At 36.3% G+C, this 17831-nt stretch overlaps 1 protein-coding gene across 2 annotated transcripts in view; it reads right to left on the bottom strand.

Moving 5' to 3' along the window:
* Chic1 (cysteine rich hydrophobic domain 1) overlaps positions 1–17831 on the bottom strand; it is a 95548-nt gene that overhangs the window by 59096 nt on the left and 18621 nt on the right. For both annotated transcript variants that reach the window (XR_006855610.2, XM_046462164.2), the window contains exons 4-5: positions 1661–1717; positions 1337–1396 (exon numbers count right to left, since the gene is read on the bottom strand). Coding sequence is in view for 1 of the 2 variants with exons in the window: in XM_046462164.2 (XP_046318120.1) it covers positions 1337–1396; positions 1661–1717 (117 nt within the window). In the remaining variant the exon portion in view is untranslated. The remainder of the gene's footprint in view (positions 1–1336; positions 1397–1660; positions 1718–17831) is intronic.

Here is a 17831-nt window from a genome sequence, read left to right as displayed (position 1 = left end):
AGGTTGCATAGCTTTCAGTAAAAAAAAAAAAAATGAACCTGTATTAAAACCTATATAGTTTTTTCACTAAAAGTTAAATGTCAGTCAAGAAAAAAACAAATACTCCATTGTGTATAAATGCCACATTTATACACAAAAATGCACTAAAAAATGACAAAATCTGAACCTGTATTAAAACCTATATAGTTTTTTCACTAAAAGTTAAATGTCAGTCAAGAAAAAAACAAATACTCCATTGTGTATAAATGCCACATTTATACACATTTATACACAAAAATGCACTAAAAAATGACAAAATCTGAACCTGTATTAAAACCTATATAGTTTTTTCACTAAAAGTTAAATGTCAGTCAAGAAAAAAACAAATACTCCATTGTGTATAAATGCCACATTTATACACAAAAAATGCACTAAAAAATGACAAAATCATGGCATTTGCAGGGAAATGGATGGCACTAGAGCAGATTATGCTAAGTGAAGCTAGCCAATCCCTAAAAAACAAATGCCAAATGTCTTCTTTGATATAAGGAGGGCAACTAAGAACAGAGCAGGGAGGAAGAGCATGAGAAGAAGATTAACATTAAACAGGGATGAGAGGTGGGAGGGAAAGGGAGAGAGAAGGGAAATTGCATGGAAATGGAAGGAAACCCTCATTGTTATACAAAATTACATATAAGAGGAGGTGAGGGGAAAGGGAAAAAAAAAACAAGGGAGAGAAATGAATTACAGTAGATGGGGTAGAGAGAGAAGATGGGAAGGGAGGGGAGGGGGGATAGTAGAGGATAGGAAAGGCAACAGAATACAACAGTCACTAGTATGGCAATATGTAAAAACGTGGATGTGTAACTGATGTGAATCTGCAATACGTACACGGGGTAAAAATGGGAGTTCATAATCTGCTTGAATCAAATGTATGAAACATGATAGGTCAACAGCTTTGTAATATTTTGAACTAATAATAATAATAAAAAAAGAAAAAAACAAGCCAAAATATGAATTCAGAATTCAGAAGTTAATTTCTATTTTATGCAAGTTTTGATAAGATTACATTTAGAAATATTTTGTCCAGTAGAAGCTGTTCTTACCACCATATGCTGCGGTTTGTGACTGTGTTAAAAGAAGATCAAGATTGTACAATATTTTTAGATGAGCACACTAGTTGAGACTTAACATCTAAATAATCGTAAACTGTCAAGATATTTTAGGTTGGCTACAAAGCTAAAGAGGATGTAAGCAATCTGAGGAGAAAAAAAATAGCTGACAGATGATAAATACAATAAAATGTCACATTTAGGATGAAATCCAAAAAATTTAAGTAAAACAACTTCATACTTACATACTCCATCATATTGCTAGTTTCGCATTTCCTTTTAGTCAACTTCCAGTGCAAAGCAAGCTAAGAAAGTACAGTTTTGTTAAGAATTTTATATTAACTTAAACTAATTACAATTACAACCTATACATCTGAGTTAAGTCACAGCAAATAATATAGGCATAAGATACGAAACAGCACTTAAAATACCTTATAAAACGATCTACTAAATAGTTGAGTATTAGTTCTCTAATCCTTTCATGGCTAGAAAAATCCCCATTTAGTACTTTTTTCAATTTAATAATTAAAATAAATAAATGAGGCACCCATTTGCTTAGCATTTCTTACCTTGTGATATAATCTGTTATTTTCCCACTCTAATAACTTCTGAATTGATCTTCTGGTCTGAGGAAAAGGATAAAGACTTTGTTACAAGATGAACTGCAGAACTTTGTTTACTCTGTGTATCTATAGTTTCCTGTTTACTTGTAAATTCCCATTTATTTCTCCTTTCTTGGTTTTCTATTATAAATCAGAAAACAATGCAATGTAACTGATAGCAACCACCAAGTTAAAGTTAAGTAAAAGAAGAGGCAAACAAATGGAAAACGTCCTACTTTGAAAATAATTAAACAAAATAAATTTAAATAAATGTTATGTTACATTATGAAAGGGATGTTGCAAATATAATAAATTCAGAGGGCTCATTTACAGTTGGTTAGATCAGCAACAATGCCAGCTGGAATATATCTTGGGGTCATTACACTTGACAGAATCCAGACAAAATCAGGATACAAAATAAAGAAATTGAATTAGTAATTAAAAATCTTTCCACAAAGAAAAAAAAAAAAAAAAACAGGACCAGATGGCTTCAATGATAAATCTACCAAACATTTTAAAAACATCAATCCTTCACATATTTTCCAAAAAATGGAGGGAACACTTCCCCCAACTCTTCGTCTAAGGACTGATACCAAAGCTAGACAAAGACATCACAAATGCATAAAGAAAACAAAAGAGGAGTATCCTTCATTAATATAAACACAAAATTCTCAACAATACTAGATTGAATCATGTGTAAATGGAATCCATCCAAGGAATACAAAAATATACTAACATAATATATTACATGAACAAAAGACAAAAAACATGTGATTGTCTTAGTAGATTTAGAAGAAGCACAGACAAAATCCAACATCCATTAATTATAAAAACCCTGGAACCTGATGCAGTGATGCTTGCCTGTATTCCCAACAACTGGGGAGGCTTAAGCAGGAGGATCACAAATTTGAGGTCAGCCTCAGCAACTTAGTGAGGTCCTAAGCAACCTTGTCTCAAAATAAAAAATGAAAAAAAGTCTGGGGGGTATAGCTCTGAGGTCAAGTGTCCATGGGTCCAAACCCAAGTACAAACAAACAGGGCTGAGGATGTGGCTAGGTGGTTAATCACCTCTAGGTTCAATTCCTAATATCAAAAACAAACAAAAACCCTGAAAAATTAGGACTAGAGGGGAACTTCCTTGGCCTCATAAAGAACAGCTATGGAAAACCTACAGCTACCATCATACTTTATGGAGACAAACTAAATGTTTTCCCCCTAAGACTAGGAACAAGACAAGGATGTTTTCTCCCACCACTTTTTTTTCAATACCATATTGAAAGTTGTAGCCAGAATAACAAACAAAAGGTATCCAGATTGGAAAAGAAAAAGAAAAACTGTCTTCATTCACAGACAAATGATTCTGTATGTAGAAAACCCCAAGGAAACCACTAAAACACTACTAGAACTATATGTGGTTTAGCAAGTTTGCAGAATAAAAGATTGTGGTAAGCAGAATTCTGGCTTCTATGATCTTGAACCCCTAGCATTTCACCTGTGAATATTATGTTACATTACAAAAGGGATGCTGAAGATGTAATTAAAGTTACTGGTCAATTGGTTTTCAAATAGGAAGATTATGCGGGGTGTGCCTGTAATCCCAGTGGTTCAGGAGGTTGAGGTAGGAGGATCGCAATTTCAAAGGCAGCCTCAGCAATAGCAAGGTGCTAAGCAACTCAGTGAGACCCTGTCTCTGAAAAAAAAAAAAAATACAAAATAGGGCTGGGGATGTGCCTCAGTGGTCGAGTGCCCGAGTTCAATCCCCAGTACAAAAAAAAAAAAAAAAAAAGAACATTATCCTGATTTATTTGTGGAGTGCCAATGTATCATAAGAGCCCTTAAAAGCACCATGTTGGCTTTAAAATGGAAAAGGTCACATAGAAAGTTTAAGGAAACTCATTTTGTTAAGACTGGGATTGGAAGCATATTCTTTTACAGGATATTCAGACAGGAATGCAGCCTTGACAGCACTTCAGCCTTGTTACAATCTAATGAGAAAACCCAATTAAGCCAGGTTGTACCTATACTTCTGATTATGAAATAATAAATGGTGTTACTCTACACCACTGAGTCTGTGAAAAATTTTGTGATCTTTAGGAGGCAGGAGGATCACAAGTTTGAGGACACCTTCAATAACTTAGGGAAGCCTTAAACAACTTAGCGAGATACTGTCTCAAAACTTAAAAAAATAAAAAATCTAAGGATGTAGCTCCGTGGTAAAGTGTCTCTGGGTTCAATCCCTGATAATCTATACCTCAAATAAACAAATTTATGTTACACCTCGAAGAACTAGAAAAACTGGGCTGGGGATGTGGCTCAAGCAGTAGTGCGCTCGCCTGGCATGCGTGCGGCCCGGGTTTGATCCTCAGCACCACATACAAACAAAGATGTTGTGTCCACCGATAACTAAAAAATAAAAATATTAAAAATTCTCTCTCTCTCTAAAAAAAAAAGAACTAGAAAAACAACAAACTAAGCCCAACACTTTTTATTATCATAATTATTAACATTGTACAAATTAATGGGTTTCACTCTGGCATTTCCACACATACATATATCAAGCTTTGATTTTGTCTCCCTTCCCTTCTCCTATCCTCTTCTTCCACCTCCCATCCCGTGTTCCCCAACCTCTCCTAATCTTATAGCCTCATTTCTACTTTCAGGTCATCTTTTTTCCTTTTAGTTTACACATGAGAAAAAAATGTGTGATACTTGTCTTTCTGTGTCTAGTATTTTGCATAAAGTGATGTCTTCCAGTTCCATCATTTTCCTGCAAATGACATTTTATCTTATGGATGAATAATACTACATTGTGTATATATGCAATATTTTCTTTATCCATTCATATGATGGGCCCCTAGGATAAATCCATATCATGGATATTGTGAATAGCACCTCAATAAGCAGGGATCTCTTTTGTATGCTGATATCATTTCCTTTGGATATATACCCAAGAGTAGTATAGCTGAATTATATGGTAGTTGTATTTTCAGATTTTGGGGGGGGAACCTCCATACTGTTTTCCATAGTGGTTATACCAATTTACATTCCCACCAACAGCATATAAAGGTTTCCTTTTCTTCACATCATCTCCAACATTTTTTATTGTAGCCATACTGACTGGAGTGAGATGGAACATCAATGTAGGTTTGATCTGCATTTCCCTATCACTTTTTTTTTAACTTTATTATCTTGTAGTTCAGTGATTTTTTATTTTTTGTGGCGCTGGGAAATTGAGCCCAGAGCCTTGTGCATGCAAGGCAAGCACTCTACCAACTGAGCTATATATATTCCCAGCCCCATTTCCCTATCACTAAAGATAGGGAGATTTTTTCATACAATTATTGGTCTTTTGTATTTCTTCTTTTAAAAAGTGTCTGTTCAAATCATTTGTCCATCTTTCAAAATATTTTTATTACTGATGGACCTTTATTTATATGCGGTGCTGAGAATCAAACCCAGTGCCTCACACATGCTAGGCAAGTGATCTACCACTGAGCCACAACTTCAGCCCCATTTGTCCTTTTTTTTTTTTTTGTCATGCTGGGGATGGAACCCAGGGCCTTGTGCAAATGAGGAAAGCACTCTACCAATGGGCTATATTCCCAACCCTGTCCATTTTTAATTGACTTACTTGTTCTTTTGTTGTTCAGTTTTTTTTTGAGTACTTTATATATTCTAAATATTAACCTTCCTCAGATATATAGCTGAAAAATATTTTCTCCCATTTGGTAGATTGTCTCTGTTGATTGTTTTCTTTGCTGCGCAGCTTTTAAATTTGTGTAATCCCAATAGCTAACCAATAGAACCATGCCCTTTCAAGATGAATGGATAAAGAAAATGTGGTGTATATATATAAACAATGGAATTATTCAGCCATAAAGAAACATGAAATTATGGCATTTGCTTGAATATAAATGGAACTGGAGACTATCAGGCTAAATGAAACAAACCAATCCCCCAAAACAAAGGCCAATGTTCTCTCTGATATATGGATGCTAACACACAATGTGGGGGTAGGGAGGAATAGAAGTACTTTGGATTAGACAAAGGGGAATGAAGGGAAGGGAGGGGGAATGGGAATGGGAAAGACAGTTGAATGAATTCAACATAACTTTCCTATGTTCATATATGAATATATGAACAGTGTAATTCCTCATCATGTATAACCACAAGAATGGGAAGTTAGGGCTGGGGATGTGGCTCAAGCGGTAGCGTGCTCGCCTGGCATGCGTGCGGCCCGGGTTCGATCCTCAGCACCACATACAAACAAAGATGTTGTGTCCGCCGAAAACTAAAAAATAAATATTAAAAATTCTTTCTCTCTCTCCCTCCCTCTCTCACTCTATCTTTAAAAAAAAAAAAAAAAAGAATGGGAAGTTATAGACCATGTATGTATAATGTCAAAATACATTCTACTGTAATGTATAAATAAAAAATAAATAAATTTGTGTAATCCCATTTATCAATTCTTGCTTTTGTTTTTTGGGCTATTAGACTCCTATCCAGGAAATCACTGTTTGTACCAATATCTTAGTCTTTTTCTGTATGTTTTCTTCACATAGTTTCAAATCTTACCTTAACATCTTAGATCTATTTTGGATTGATTTTTGTTCAGGGTGAGAGATAGGGACCTAGTTTCAATCCTCTTCATGTGGATATCCAGGTCAAGGATGTTGGGGGAAAAGGCACACTCATACACTGCTGGTGAAACTGTAAATTGGTCCAACTAATCTGGAAAGCAGTATGGAGATTCTTTAGAAAACTTGGAATCGAACCTCCATTTGACCCAGCTACTCTACTCCATGGTCTATACCCAAAGGACTTAAAAATCAGCAAACTGGAGTAATATAACCACATAATTCTTTACAGTAGCTCAATTCACAATAGCTAAACTGTAGAACCAACCTAGATGCCCTTCAATAGATGAACAGATTAAGAAAATGTGGTATATATACACAACGGGATATTACTCAGCATTAAAAGAGAATAAAATTATGGCATTTGCAGGTAAATTATCCAGATAGAGTTGGAAAATATCATGCTAAGTGAAGTAAACTAATCCCAAAAATACAAAGGCCAAATGTTCTGATAAGTGGATGCTGGTCCATAAAGGGAGGGGGGGCATGGGAAAAATGGAGGAACTGTGATTAGGCAAAGGGGAGGGAAGGAAAGGGAGGGGGCATGGGAGCAGGAAAGACGGTGAAATGAGATGGACATCATTACTCTAAGTACATGTATAACTACACATATGGTGTGACACTACATCGTGTACAACCAGAGAAATGAAGAGCTGTGCTGAAATTGTGTACAATGAAACAATATGCATTCTGCTGTCATATATACCTAATTAAAATAAATAAATTGAAAAAGACACATACACAAAAACCTTGTATTCTATACTTAAAATCGCTAAAAAGTTAGATCTTATATTAAGCATTCTTACTGAAAAGAAAAATAGTAAAAGTGGTAGGAGGAATCTTTGAGAGGTACTGGATATGTTTGTTGGCCTTGGTACTGGTGATGGTTTCAACGGTATATATTCATTGTCAAATTCATTGAGATACACTAAATATGTACAGGGGAACAGACTGAATACTTATGTCCCTCTACCCCAAATACAGAGGTGGGCCATTTGGGAGGTGATTAGAGTTGAGTTAGGCAATTCTACTATATGAGGACAAATTAGGCTCCATCTATTAACTAAGAAAGTGGGCCCTCACCATTCACCAGATCTGCTAGTACCTTGAGTATGATGCTGAACTTATAGGAAATACATTTCTTTTGTTTGTAAGCTACTCAGTTTAAGGTATTTTGTTATAGAAGCCTGAACAGATTAAGGTATAAAGTTCTTTACATGTCAATCACACCTAAAAGTGGTTTACTTAAAAAAGGAAAATCAATATACTTTAATGATAAACACTGAATGCATTAGAAATAAGGAATATTGGGGCTGGGGATAGAGCTCAGGTGGTAGAGTGCTTGCCTTGCACATACAAAGCCCTGAATTCAATCCCCAGCACCACCCCCCCCCACACACACACACCAAAAAAAAAAAAAAAGGAAGGAAGGAATCTTATTCAACATGTTATGGACATATATCAAAAACATATGACTAACATTATAATAAATGGTAAAAGACTGAAAGATATTTTTCTAAGATAGAAACAAGATAACAATAACTGGAAATTCTAGCCAGAGGAATTAGGCAAGAAAAAGCATCCAAATTGGAAGGGAAGAAGCAAAATGGTCTCTGTTCACAGATGACATGATTTTGTAGTAGTAAATCCTAAAGAATCCACAAAAAATCTGAGACCTACCTAACACATATAGCAATGTTGCCGGATACATATCCATTATAATCAAGAGTGCTTCCATATAAAAACAATAAACAATCTGATGGAAATTAAGAAAATAGTTGAAACAATAAACAATCTGATGGAAATTAAGAAAATAGTTGTATTTACAATAGCACAAAAAATACTTAGCAGTAAATTTAACCAAGGAAACAAAACACATGCAGAAAACTGTAAAACACTGCAGGAAAAAATTATAGATACTTAAATAAATGCAAACATCCTCAGTCTATGGATGGGAAGACTTTATATTGTTAAAATGACAATATGATCCAAAATAATCAATAAATTCAGTGCAATCTCTATCAGAATCCCAAAGACTGTTTTTTTGATAAAAATATAAAATTCCACTCATATGAATCTCCAGGCACCCCTATTAGCTCAACAATCTTAAAAATTAAGAGCAAAGTTAGGTAATTCATACTTCCTGATTTGACAAATTACTATAAAAGCTACAGTAATAAAAATATGTGGTATATAAATTACAGACATATGACCCAATGCAGTAAAATAAAAAGTCCAGAAAAGAACTTCAAGAATGTCAACCATTCAACATTCAACAAATGTTACATGGAAAACTGGACATTCACAGGTAAAAAATGAAGTTGAAGCTGTGCCTTATACTACCTATAAAATTAATTCAAAATTCATCAAAGAACTAAATATAAGAGCTAAAACTATAAAATTCTTATAGGAAAATGGGAGATAATCTTGATGACACTGAGTTTTGTAATGATTTCATGGATATGATGCCTAACACAGTCAAGAAGACATAAAAAGTGTAATTGGACTTCATCAAAATTAACAACTTTTGTGTACTAAATAGTATTATCAATAGAATAAATAGATAAACCATAGAGAGAGTATTGCAAATCATATAATCTGGAAAGGGATTAATAGCTAGAATGTATAAAAACACCCACAACTTAAGAACAGATAAACAATCTAGTAACAAAATAGACAAAAGACCTGAACAGACATATCTGCAAAAAAATTTACAAGGATTGGGGGTATAGCGCAGTGGTAGAGAACCTGCCTTGTATGTATGTTGGTGAAGATCTGGATAAATTGGAACTCTTATGGACTCCTGGTGGGGATGCAAAATGGTACAGATTGTATGGAAAACATTTTGGTGGTTCCTTAAAAAGGTAAACAATTGCCATATGATCCAGAAATTGCACTCCTAGGTCATACCCCAAAGCACTGAAAGCAGAGACTCACAGAGATGTTCATCAGAACATTACAATACACAGTAGCTGAAAGATAGAAACAACCCAAGTGCCAATCAATAGATGAATGGATAAACAATATGTGGTACATAAATAAAATGGATTACTACACAGCCATAGAAAGCAATGAACTTCTGAAACATGATACGGTAAGGATGAACCTCAAATACTTTTTGGTAATCAAAATAAGCCAGGTACAAAAGGAAAAATATGATATTATTTTACTTATATGAAGTATCTAGAATAGGCAAACATGTAGAGATGAAAAATAGGTTAGGAGTTCTAGGTTCTGAAGGAAGGGGAAATGAAACTTATTACTTAGTGGCTATGAGTTTGGAGTAATGAAAAAGCTTTGGAAATAGATTATGGTAATAGGTATAAAACACTTTGAATATAATTAAGGCCTCTGCTCTGAATTGTACACTTGAAAGGGTTTATTAGCTAACAAAGAGAGAGGAATTTCTGGATGATAGAAAGATGATCCCACTCTCTAATGAAAGCATTGAGCTCTAAATAATTTAAAGCTGACTGAACACAACTTGTAATGGAAGCTCAGGAGCCCCAAAAAGAAGCAAATATGAATTTGAAATACTTTAAACATCCACGGCCAAGAGGACACAGGTTCATATAAAAAGGAATTCAGTTTCTCAAATTAACAAATATGCCATGCTAAGACCAGAAAAAATATAATTAAAGAAAATTATGATGTCAATGTCTGATTAAGCTGGAAATGTCAACAAAAAGATAAATGTTATTTAAAAGAACCAATGGAATTCTGGAATTAGAGTATAAGAACTGAAATTTAATAATTCAATATAGGGGCACAAAAGCAGAGTTGAGGAAGTAGATTAAAAAAATCATGGACTTGAAAACAGATTAAACATCTGGGTGTGGTGGTGCATGGCTATAATTCCAGTTACTCCGGAGGCTGAGGCTGGAGGATAACAAATTTGAGGCCCATCTGGGTAACTAAGTGAGACTCTATCTCAAAATAAAAATTTAAAAAAGGAGCTAGGGATATAGCTCAGAGGTATAACACTTATCTAACATGTGAGGGCCTAGGTTTGATCCCCAATACTAGGAGAAAAGGCAGATTAAAAGCAATTGTGCAATCTTAAGAACAAAGAGAAAAAAGAATAAAGGAAAATGACGGAGGCCTGAAAGAAATGTTAGACATCATTAAGTTTACCAACATACATATAAATGGGAAGAAGAGAGAGCAAGAATTAAACAGAAGAAATAACAAAATAATGGCAGAAATCTACTCTAGTTTTATGAAAAATATTTATTCACACATCCAAGAAGTTCATGGAATTCCAAGTAGGATAAATACAATGTGATCCACTAGAGACATGTCTTCAGAAAGACAGAAAATGCTAAAAGCAGCAAGATGAAAATGACTTGTCATTTATAAGGGAACTGTAATAAGATTAACAGCTTACTTCTCATTAGAAACAATGGAGGATAAGCAATCAAAATTAATAAATGGAAAGAAAATAAATGCCAAACAAGAATCCAATGTGTAGCATTTAAAAGATGAAGGTCCACATAGGAATGTAAGGAGTTTAAAAGTAATCTCTCCTGACCACACAAGAAAAAATGGAATAAACTGAAAATCAACAACTCCTTTCAGATCTATCCAAGAGGTGAGCGAGATGGTGGTGTACATGAGTGCACCAAATACTGAGGAAACAAAAAGGCAAACACAGAGAAGCACAATAAAGCAAAACTAGAGGAGAATGAACTCCATTTGAACCAAGACTGGTGTAACAATATCTAAATTTTAGTTGACAAATCACTAGAAGTTCATTGGGGAAAAGATTGAAATTTTAAAACTCCAGAGGATTCCAGTTTTAGGAGCAGCTTAACACACTTTGGTGAGTTTTACTCACCCTATCAAGTTCTCACAGTGATCAGAGAAAAAAGCCCCTCATGATTCTGGTAGGAGAAGGAGAAATGTAGATATTTTAAAGTATACCAAAAGAATTTTGCTCTTTTGAAAAAGGGCAAACTATTGTACTAGTTCCTAAACAACTGTAGTTTTGCCATAGCCTAAAAATCTTCAGGAAGGGAAATACACAACTCCAGCACCCTCTAGCCTTCCTATCTCAAGAAAAAAAGAGAGAGAGAGAGAGAGAGAGAGAGAGAGAAACATTTATAAAGGTCATGGCCCAGGGGCATGGGTCCACTTAAAAAACTGAGGTCCAATAATAGGACTATATAATGCTTCTCCTTCCCCCATACCTTACCACTATATCAGTAGGGCCCTGGTATTATAATGAGAAATATAACTGAAAGAATGGTGCATTTTAGTTAATACCTATTTAAGCCTCTAGGGAAATACAAACAAATATGGCTAGACAAAAACAAGAACACTGGAGAAAAGTTTTTAACCTCCAACATTTATGGCTACAGCAAACAGTAACAGACTAACTCCTCATCAGATAAATTAATATGCTATGAATACTAATGAACTTACATGCAGAATATATTCATTCCATCTCAGTACCTCCCATTCACCATCAACTCATAAGGAATTTGAAATTAAAACAATAATGCCCATTTATCTTAGGAAACCTCCAAATAGGAATATTAAGGCATAAATCTAACAATAATAAGACCCTGCGCACTATTCACACAGCACTGGTAAATAAAATTGCATGCATAGCAATGGTTAAATATGAGGTATCTGTGGCTGGAGATGTGGCTCAAGCCTGGCATGCTTGGGGCGCTGAGTTCGATCCTCAGCACCACATTAAAAAAAAAAGAAAAGAAATAAAGATGTTGTGCCCACCGAAAACTCCTCCATGTCCAACAACCCACTGAACAAACAAAACCACTTCCTAGAGGTGGTCTAACAAATCCATTTCAAAGTCACTTCCAGAAGGCATTTCTGATTTTTTCCAAACAAAATGGCCTGTGTCTTGTAAATGTTTACAAGACAAATTCTTATCCATCTACAAGACAAATTTCATATCCAACTCTATCACACGGCAGGCATCCCCTTTACCTTTATGATGTCCAGATGCAGCACAAGTTTTAAAAGGTGGGGGACAAGTTGAGAGCAGCTTTTTCATATTATAGACAAAGGCCTTTTACAAAGGGCCAGGAAATCTTCCCAGAGGGTGGCGGGCGTTTCCAACTGGGCAGATGAGGCCTGTGACTCGACCATTTCTCTCTTTGTTAGAAGGAACACCAACCGCCCCAACACCAACCACCAATCGCCCGAGGCCGCTAACGGTTCCACCCGTCATCTTCCGGAGCTTCGCTCACCTTCCAGGACGGTTCTGGTCTTTGTTGGCGAGACAAGGTGCGGGTCTCGTGGAGGCGGCGCTGAGCGCTGACGCAGAGCGCTCACGGAGGGCCTGTGCGGCTCCGCGGTCCAACACGTGGCCGAGCTTGCAGGCGTCAACTCTCCTTTTTGGAACTTGAAGCCCCTGCCGGCCTCCGCAGCGTTCGGGGAATTGTTCGCGGCGGCGGCGTCGTTCCGCGTTAGGGCTTTGTTCCGCATTCGGGCGGGGCCTTTCGGGAGGCCGCCATTCTTCTGGCCATGCCACGCCCACCGCCACCCCAAAGGCGCCAATTCCCCAGAAGCGGCTTCAGCTGGGACCAACAAGATTGGGCCAGAAGACCTGGCAGCAGGCGCAGTCCGGGTACTGACAAGTTGCTGCCGCCATCAGGCCATCCATCCTGGGTGATAGGCTCACCTGTCCTTCACAGCCAGGGCCAGCCATTGGGCACTCGTAGCAGGAGCTCCAGGGATCTGCAGGGGAGGCTGCATCCTGTCCCAGGGCCCTCCAGCTCACCCGCCGGCCTGGGGCGGTGGGAGGGGGCAGTGGGTCCTGGAGAGCAGGCGCACTCCATTTCTTACCATGCTCTCTGCCGGAACTGACTTGGCAGTTCTCTTTGGGGGCTAGAGCCATGATGGTGTTTATGACATACAAATACTAGAGAGTGATGAGTTAGCTTCCTTTGTCTTTTGGTCAGTTTAATCTGGCTAACAACTATACTACATGTAGGATTTTTTATCTTCTCTACTAAACTAAATGGTCACTATTGACATATCTTTAATACTTTTTGAGTCATCCATGTAGATTTTTTTAAATTTATGTATTGGTGCATATTAATCATATAGACTCATGGGTTTCATTGTGGCATATACATACATGCACATAGCATAAATTTGGTCAATATTTCTCTCCAGTACCTCCCCATACTTCCTCCTCACTCACCCTGCTCACCTTCCTTTACCCTGGTGGTTTCCCTTCCATTTTCTTTCTTTCTTTTTAAATTGGTGCTTGGTTATTTGAACCCAGGGCCCAGAGCCTCATGCATGCCAGGCAAGCACTTTACCATTGAGCCACATCCCCAGCCCCTTCCCCTCCATTTTCATTACATCCTTTTCTTCTTTTCCCTCTAACTTCCACATGTGAAAGAAAACATACTTGTCTTTCTGAGACTTGCTTAATTTGCTTACCATGATACTCTCCAGTTCCATCCATTTACCAGAAAATGTCATATTTCTTTCTTCTTCATGGCTGAGTAAACCCCCATTGTGCATATATAACGTAGGGAACTAGGCAAGCTATAACCAAGTGTATGTACTAGGCTTGCTATCTTTGCCCAAGAGTATACAGAATGTATTTTATGAAAGGTATGAATAAAAGTCCTAAATAGAGATTACAGGTAATCTGTTTAACTCGTAGCAGAACTATTGCCTCTCACTGCAAAAACCGATTTTCTTTTCCATATGCCATACTGTATAGATGGGGCTTTTGTTTCTATAATTTGCGTTTTCTTATAAGACAGTGAATTAAAAACCTTATTTCCTAAAACAGCATCATGTTCATGTTTTGAGACAGAATAATCCCTTCCTTCTAAATATCACTCTCAATTTATCAAATATTACAGCAAAAATAGGAAAAATTAAAAGTAATTTCAAATTTAAGGGTGTTGGCATAACTAGGCCTAAAAACTGACAATGATATCATAGTTGTTTCAGTGGTGGATGTAAGAACAGATCAATATACCTCATCTCATATACCATGTCACTATGGAGTTCTCACGGGAGTCAAGAGTTACTACAGGGAACTCAAGGTATCCAATCTGTATTTCTTTTCTCTGCAATCTAATTTGCTAAAGAAAATGTCCATGAATTATACTGGTTAAAAATAGTTCACAGAGGGCTGGGGATATAGCTCAGTTGATAGAGTGCTTGCCTTGTATGCCCAAAGCCCTGGCCATGCCAGGCCCACCGCCAGCCCAAAGGCTCCAATTCCCCAGCAGCGGCTTCAGCTGGGACAGACAAGATTGAGCCAGGAGACCAGGCAGCCAGCACAGTCAGGATCCTGCCAGGTTGCAGGCAAAAAGCCAAAAAATAGTTCATAGGGTAGACTATTTACATAGAAGTTTTCTTCTTGGAAACATTTTATAATCATTGATCCATATAGCAACTTTTTGATTCAGGACTGAGTAATCATATTATTTCTACCTTATTTTCTGGATAAACACATGTCTTCCATAGAGCTATATAACCAATTAGAGATGGCTAGAGAAGGATGGCAAACCACAACCTACTGGGCAAAATGTGGCCTGCTGCCTATTTTTGTAAATGAAGTTTTATGGCAACACGGCAATACCTCACTCAGTTAAGTATTGTTTATGGCTATTTACATGCTGCAAAGACAGAGGTAAACAGATGTCACAGAGAACTGTGGAAGACAAAGCTGAAAATATTTACTATCTTGTTCTTTAAGAAAAAGTTTTCCAATCACTTCTAGAGAATGAAAACACAGTGGGTCAACCATTTATCATACTACCTCTCCAAATATTTCATGTCTCAGGAATAGAGAATCTGATATAAGGAACATGTTGTCAAGAGAATACAGAGTTAGAAACAAAAAATAAAACGAGGTTTGTTTCTGGTTGTGCCATTTCCTATGTGGCCCTGGGAAAGTCCCCTAACCTTTCTGCATCTTACTTTCTACACCTGTAAAATAAGGGATTTGGGCTATATGAAGACTAATCATCCTTGCAACTCAACTATTACAGTCTATACAACTTATTTTATGGATTAGGAAGCAATAGTGAAGGCATAAAAATTCTTAAAATTGTATTTTTTAAAAAATTCTCCTTATAGACACAAAAGCAGTGAAATTCCTAAAATATCATATTCATCACATCCACCTTAAAAGTAAATATTATCCTGATTCTATAAGTGAGGAAACTAATGTTCCAGAAAGGACAGTGCCTTATACAGTGGTTATCAGCATGGCTTAATATTTCATTGTCTAGTATATCATTGACAATATGCCATGAACTATAATTCCTACAGAGAAAGGCAGATAATGTAAATGCTGGATAGTTTTGTTGTGAACAAAAACTATATGTCCTATTTAAAGGGAGAAACCACTACCAAGTTAGATTTCACTGTTGACAGATAGGCATGTGGATCCAGGATTGTCATCTTTGGGTTTTATGACAGATCAGATATCACAAATTTTCCAACTTTTATGTATTCATTTGCAGAGCTGGGGATCAAACCCAGGGCCTCATGCATGCTAGTGCTCTACCACTGAGCTATATCCCCAGTCCCAATATTCCAATTTTTAAATGAATCAAATGTTAAAAGACAGAGTGAGCTGAATTTATCTCATGGGATGAAGATTTGCCAATCTGTATTATCTTCTTAAAATTCACAGATTAGTGATTAGAATACACTGATATTTCGGGGCTGGGGCTGTAGCTCAGTGGTAGAGTTCCTCCCTTGCACCTGTGAAGCACTGGGTTTGATCTTCAGCACCATATAAAAATAAATATATAAAGATATTGTGTCCATCTACAACTAAAAAAATATTTAAAAAGAATACACTGATATTTCAACTTCAGGATAAACTCTTAATTAACCAAAGTAATAGAAGATAGGGAAAGATCACAGCATTAGTATTATCTCATTTTTTTCCACTGACTATTCTGTTAAGAAGTGCTGATAATAAGGGCTGGGGTTGAAGCTTAGTGGTAGAGCACTTGCCTCTCAAGCATGAGGCCCTGGGTTCGATCTTCAGCACCACATAAAAATAAATAAAAATAAAGATATTGTGACCATCTACAACTAGAAAAAAAATTTTTTAAAAAAAGAAGTGCTGATAATAAAATCAAATGGGGCTGGCATGTGTGAGGCACTTGAGTTCAATACTCAGCACCATATAAAAATAAAGAAGGTATTGCGTTCATTTAAAAATAAATAAATTAAATAAAATGAGTGAGGGCTGGGGTTATGGCTCAGTGGTAGAGCACTTGCCTCACATGTGTGAGGCACTGGGTTCGATCCTCAGCACCACATAAAAATAAATAAATAAAATAAAAATATTGTGAAAAAAATGAGTGAAAAACTTATTTCTAATTCAGGTTCTTTTTTTTTTTTTTTTTGGTACTGGGGATTGAACTCGAACTCAGGGGGCACTCAATCATTGAGCCACATCCCAGCCCTATTTTGTATTTTATTTAGAGACAGGGTCTCACTGAGTTGCTTAGCACCTCGATTTTGCTGAGGCTGGCTTTGAACTCATGATCCTCCTGCCTCAGCCTCCCAACTTGCTGGGATTACAGGTGTGCACCACAGTGCGCGGCCCTCTATTTCATGTTCTTTGATGGAAGCTTTGACAAATAGGCAAAGCATAAATATGTCAAAGAATGAAGATAAATCCTGGATAAACATTAAAACCAAAAAATCTGTTCTTAAGTACTGGAGATTGGCTACATTCACATGATGGGAAATCCAAATCATGATTAATTCACATTGAGGCTTTTAAAATAATGGGGATGGATAGGAGTTATTGATTTTAACTTTTAAAGGTGACAATTAAGTAAAGACATTTATGCTTTTAGCTTTTACTTACAGAAGGTCACTTGAAAATACTGTCCATGTTTTGACAAACAAATTAAGCTATATTTAAAGTAAAGCTCTGATCTACTGGTGGTTACCAAGGGAATCAATAAAATGCTTTACTCTTCCATTCAAAAAATTCATAGGATTGGCAGCATTAGTTGTCTTTTTGAAGCAGACATGAAAGAGGGAATGAGAAAAATGAGGAGAAAAAAAATAAAGATTATTTCTTGGGACTATTTTTCACTTTAATAAAGTAACTGCACCACTAATTATTCCTCCTCAAAGTGCTATAATTTTAAATCTGATTTAGTAAGCTAATTATTATTTAAAAGATTAAATAAATCCTTAATGTAGTACTGGGAAAAGAACTTGGGGTAAAATTAACTGTCCTCGTTGGCTTCAATTTCAATATTGAAAGCTTTCTTCCCACTTGGGAAATTATTTCCAAAATAAAAATGAAATTTTAAATCAGATCAGATTAAGATAGTTGTCTTAATTTCATGGAATAACTAATAGCAATGCTGTTAGAATGTTATTGTAACATATTCAAAACTAAGGACCCCCAGTAACACACAACTTTGCAGGTTACTTTCTCTTATGCCTTTCTTCAGATTAGAAGTAGTTCTCCAATATACCTGTAGCTTAGAAACATTTTATGTCATAGCTTC

Source organism: Marmota monax, unplaced genomic scaffold, assembly GCF_021218885.2.
Source record: "Marmota monax isolate L192 unplaced genomic scaffold, Marmota_monax_Labrador192_F-V1.1 WCK01_AAM20220418_F8-fsc00192, whole genome shotgun sequence".
NCBI lineage: Eukaryota > Metazoa > Chordata > Mammalia > Rodentia > Sciuridae > Marmota > Marmota monax.
Note: the sequence above shows the minus strand (reverse complement) of the source record. Positions and strands in the feature narration are given on the sequence as shown.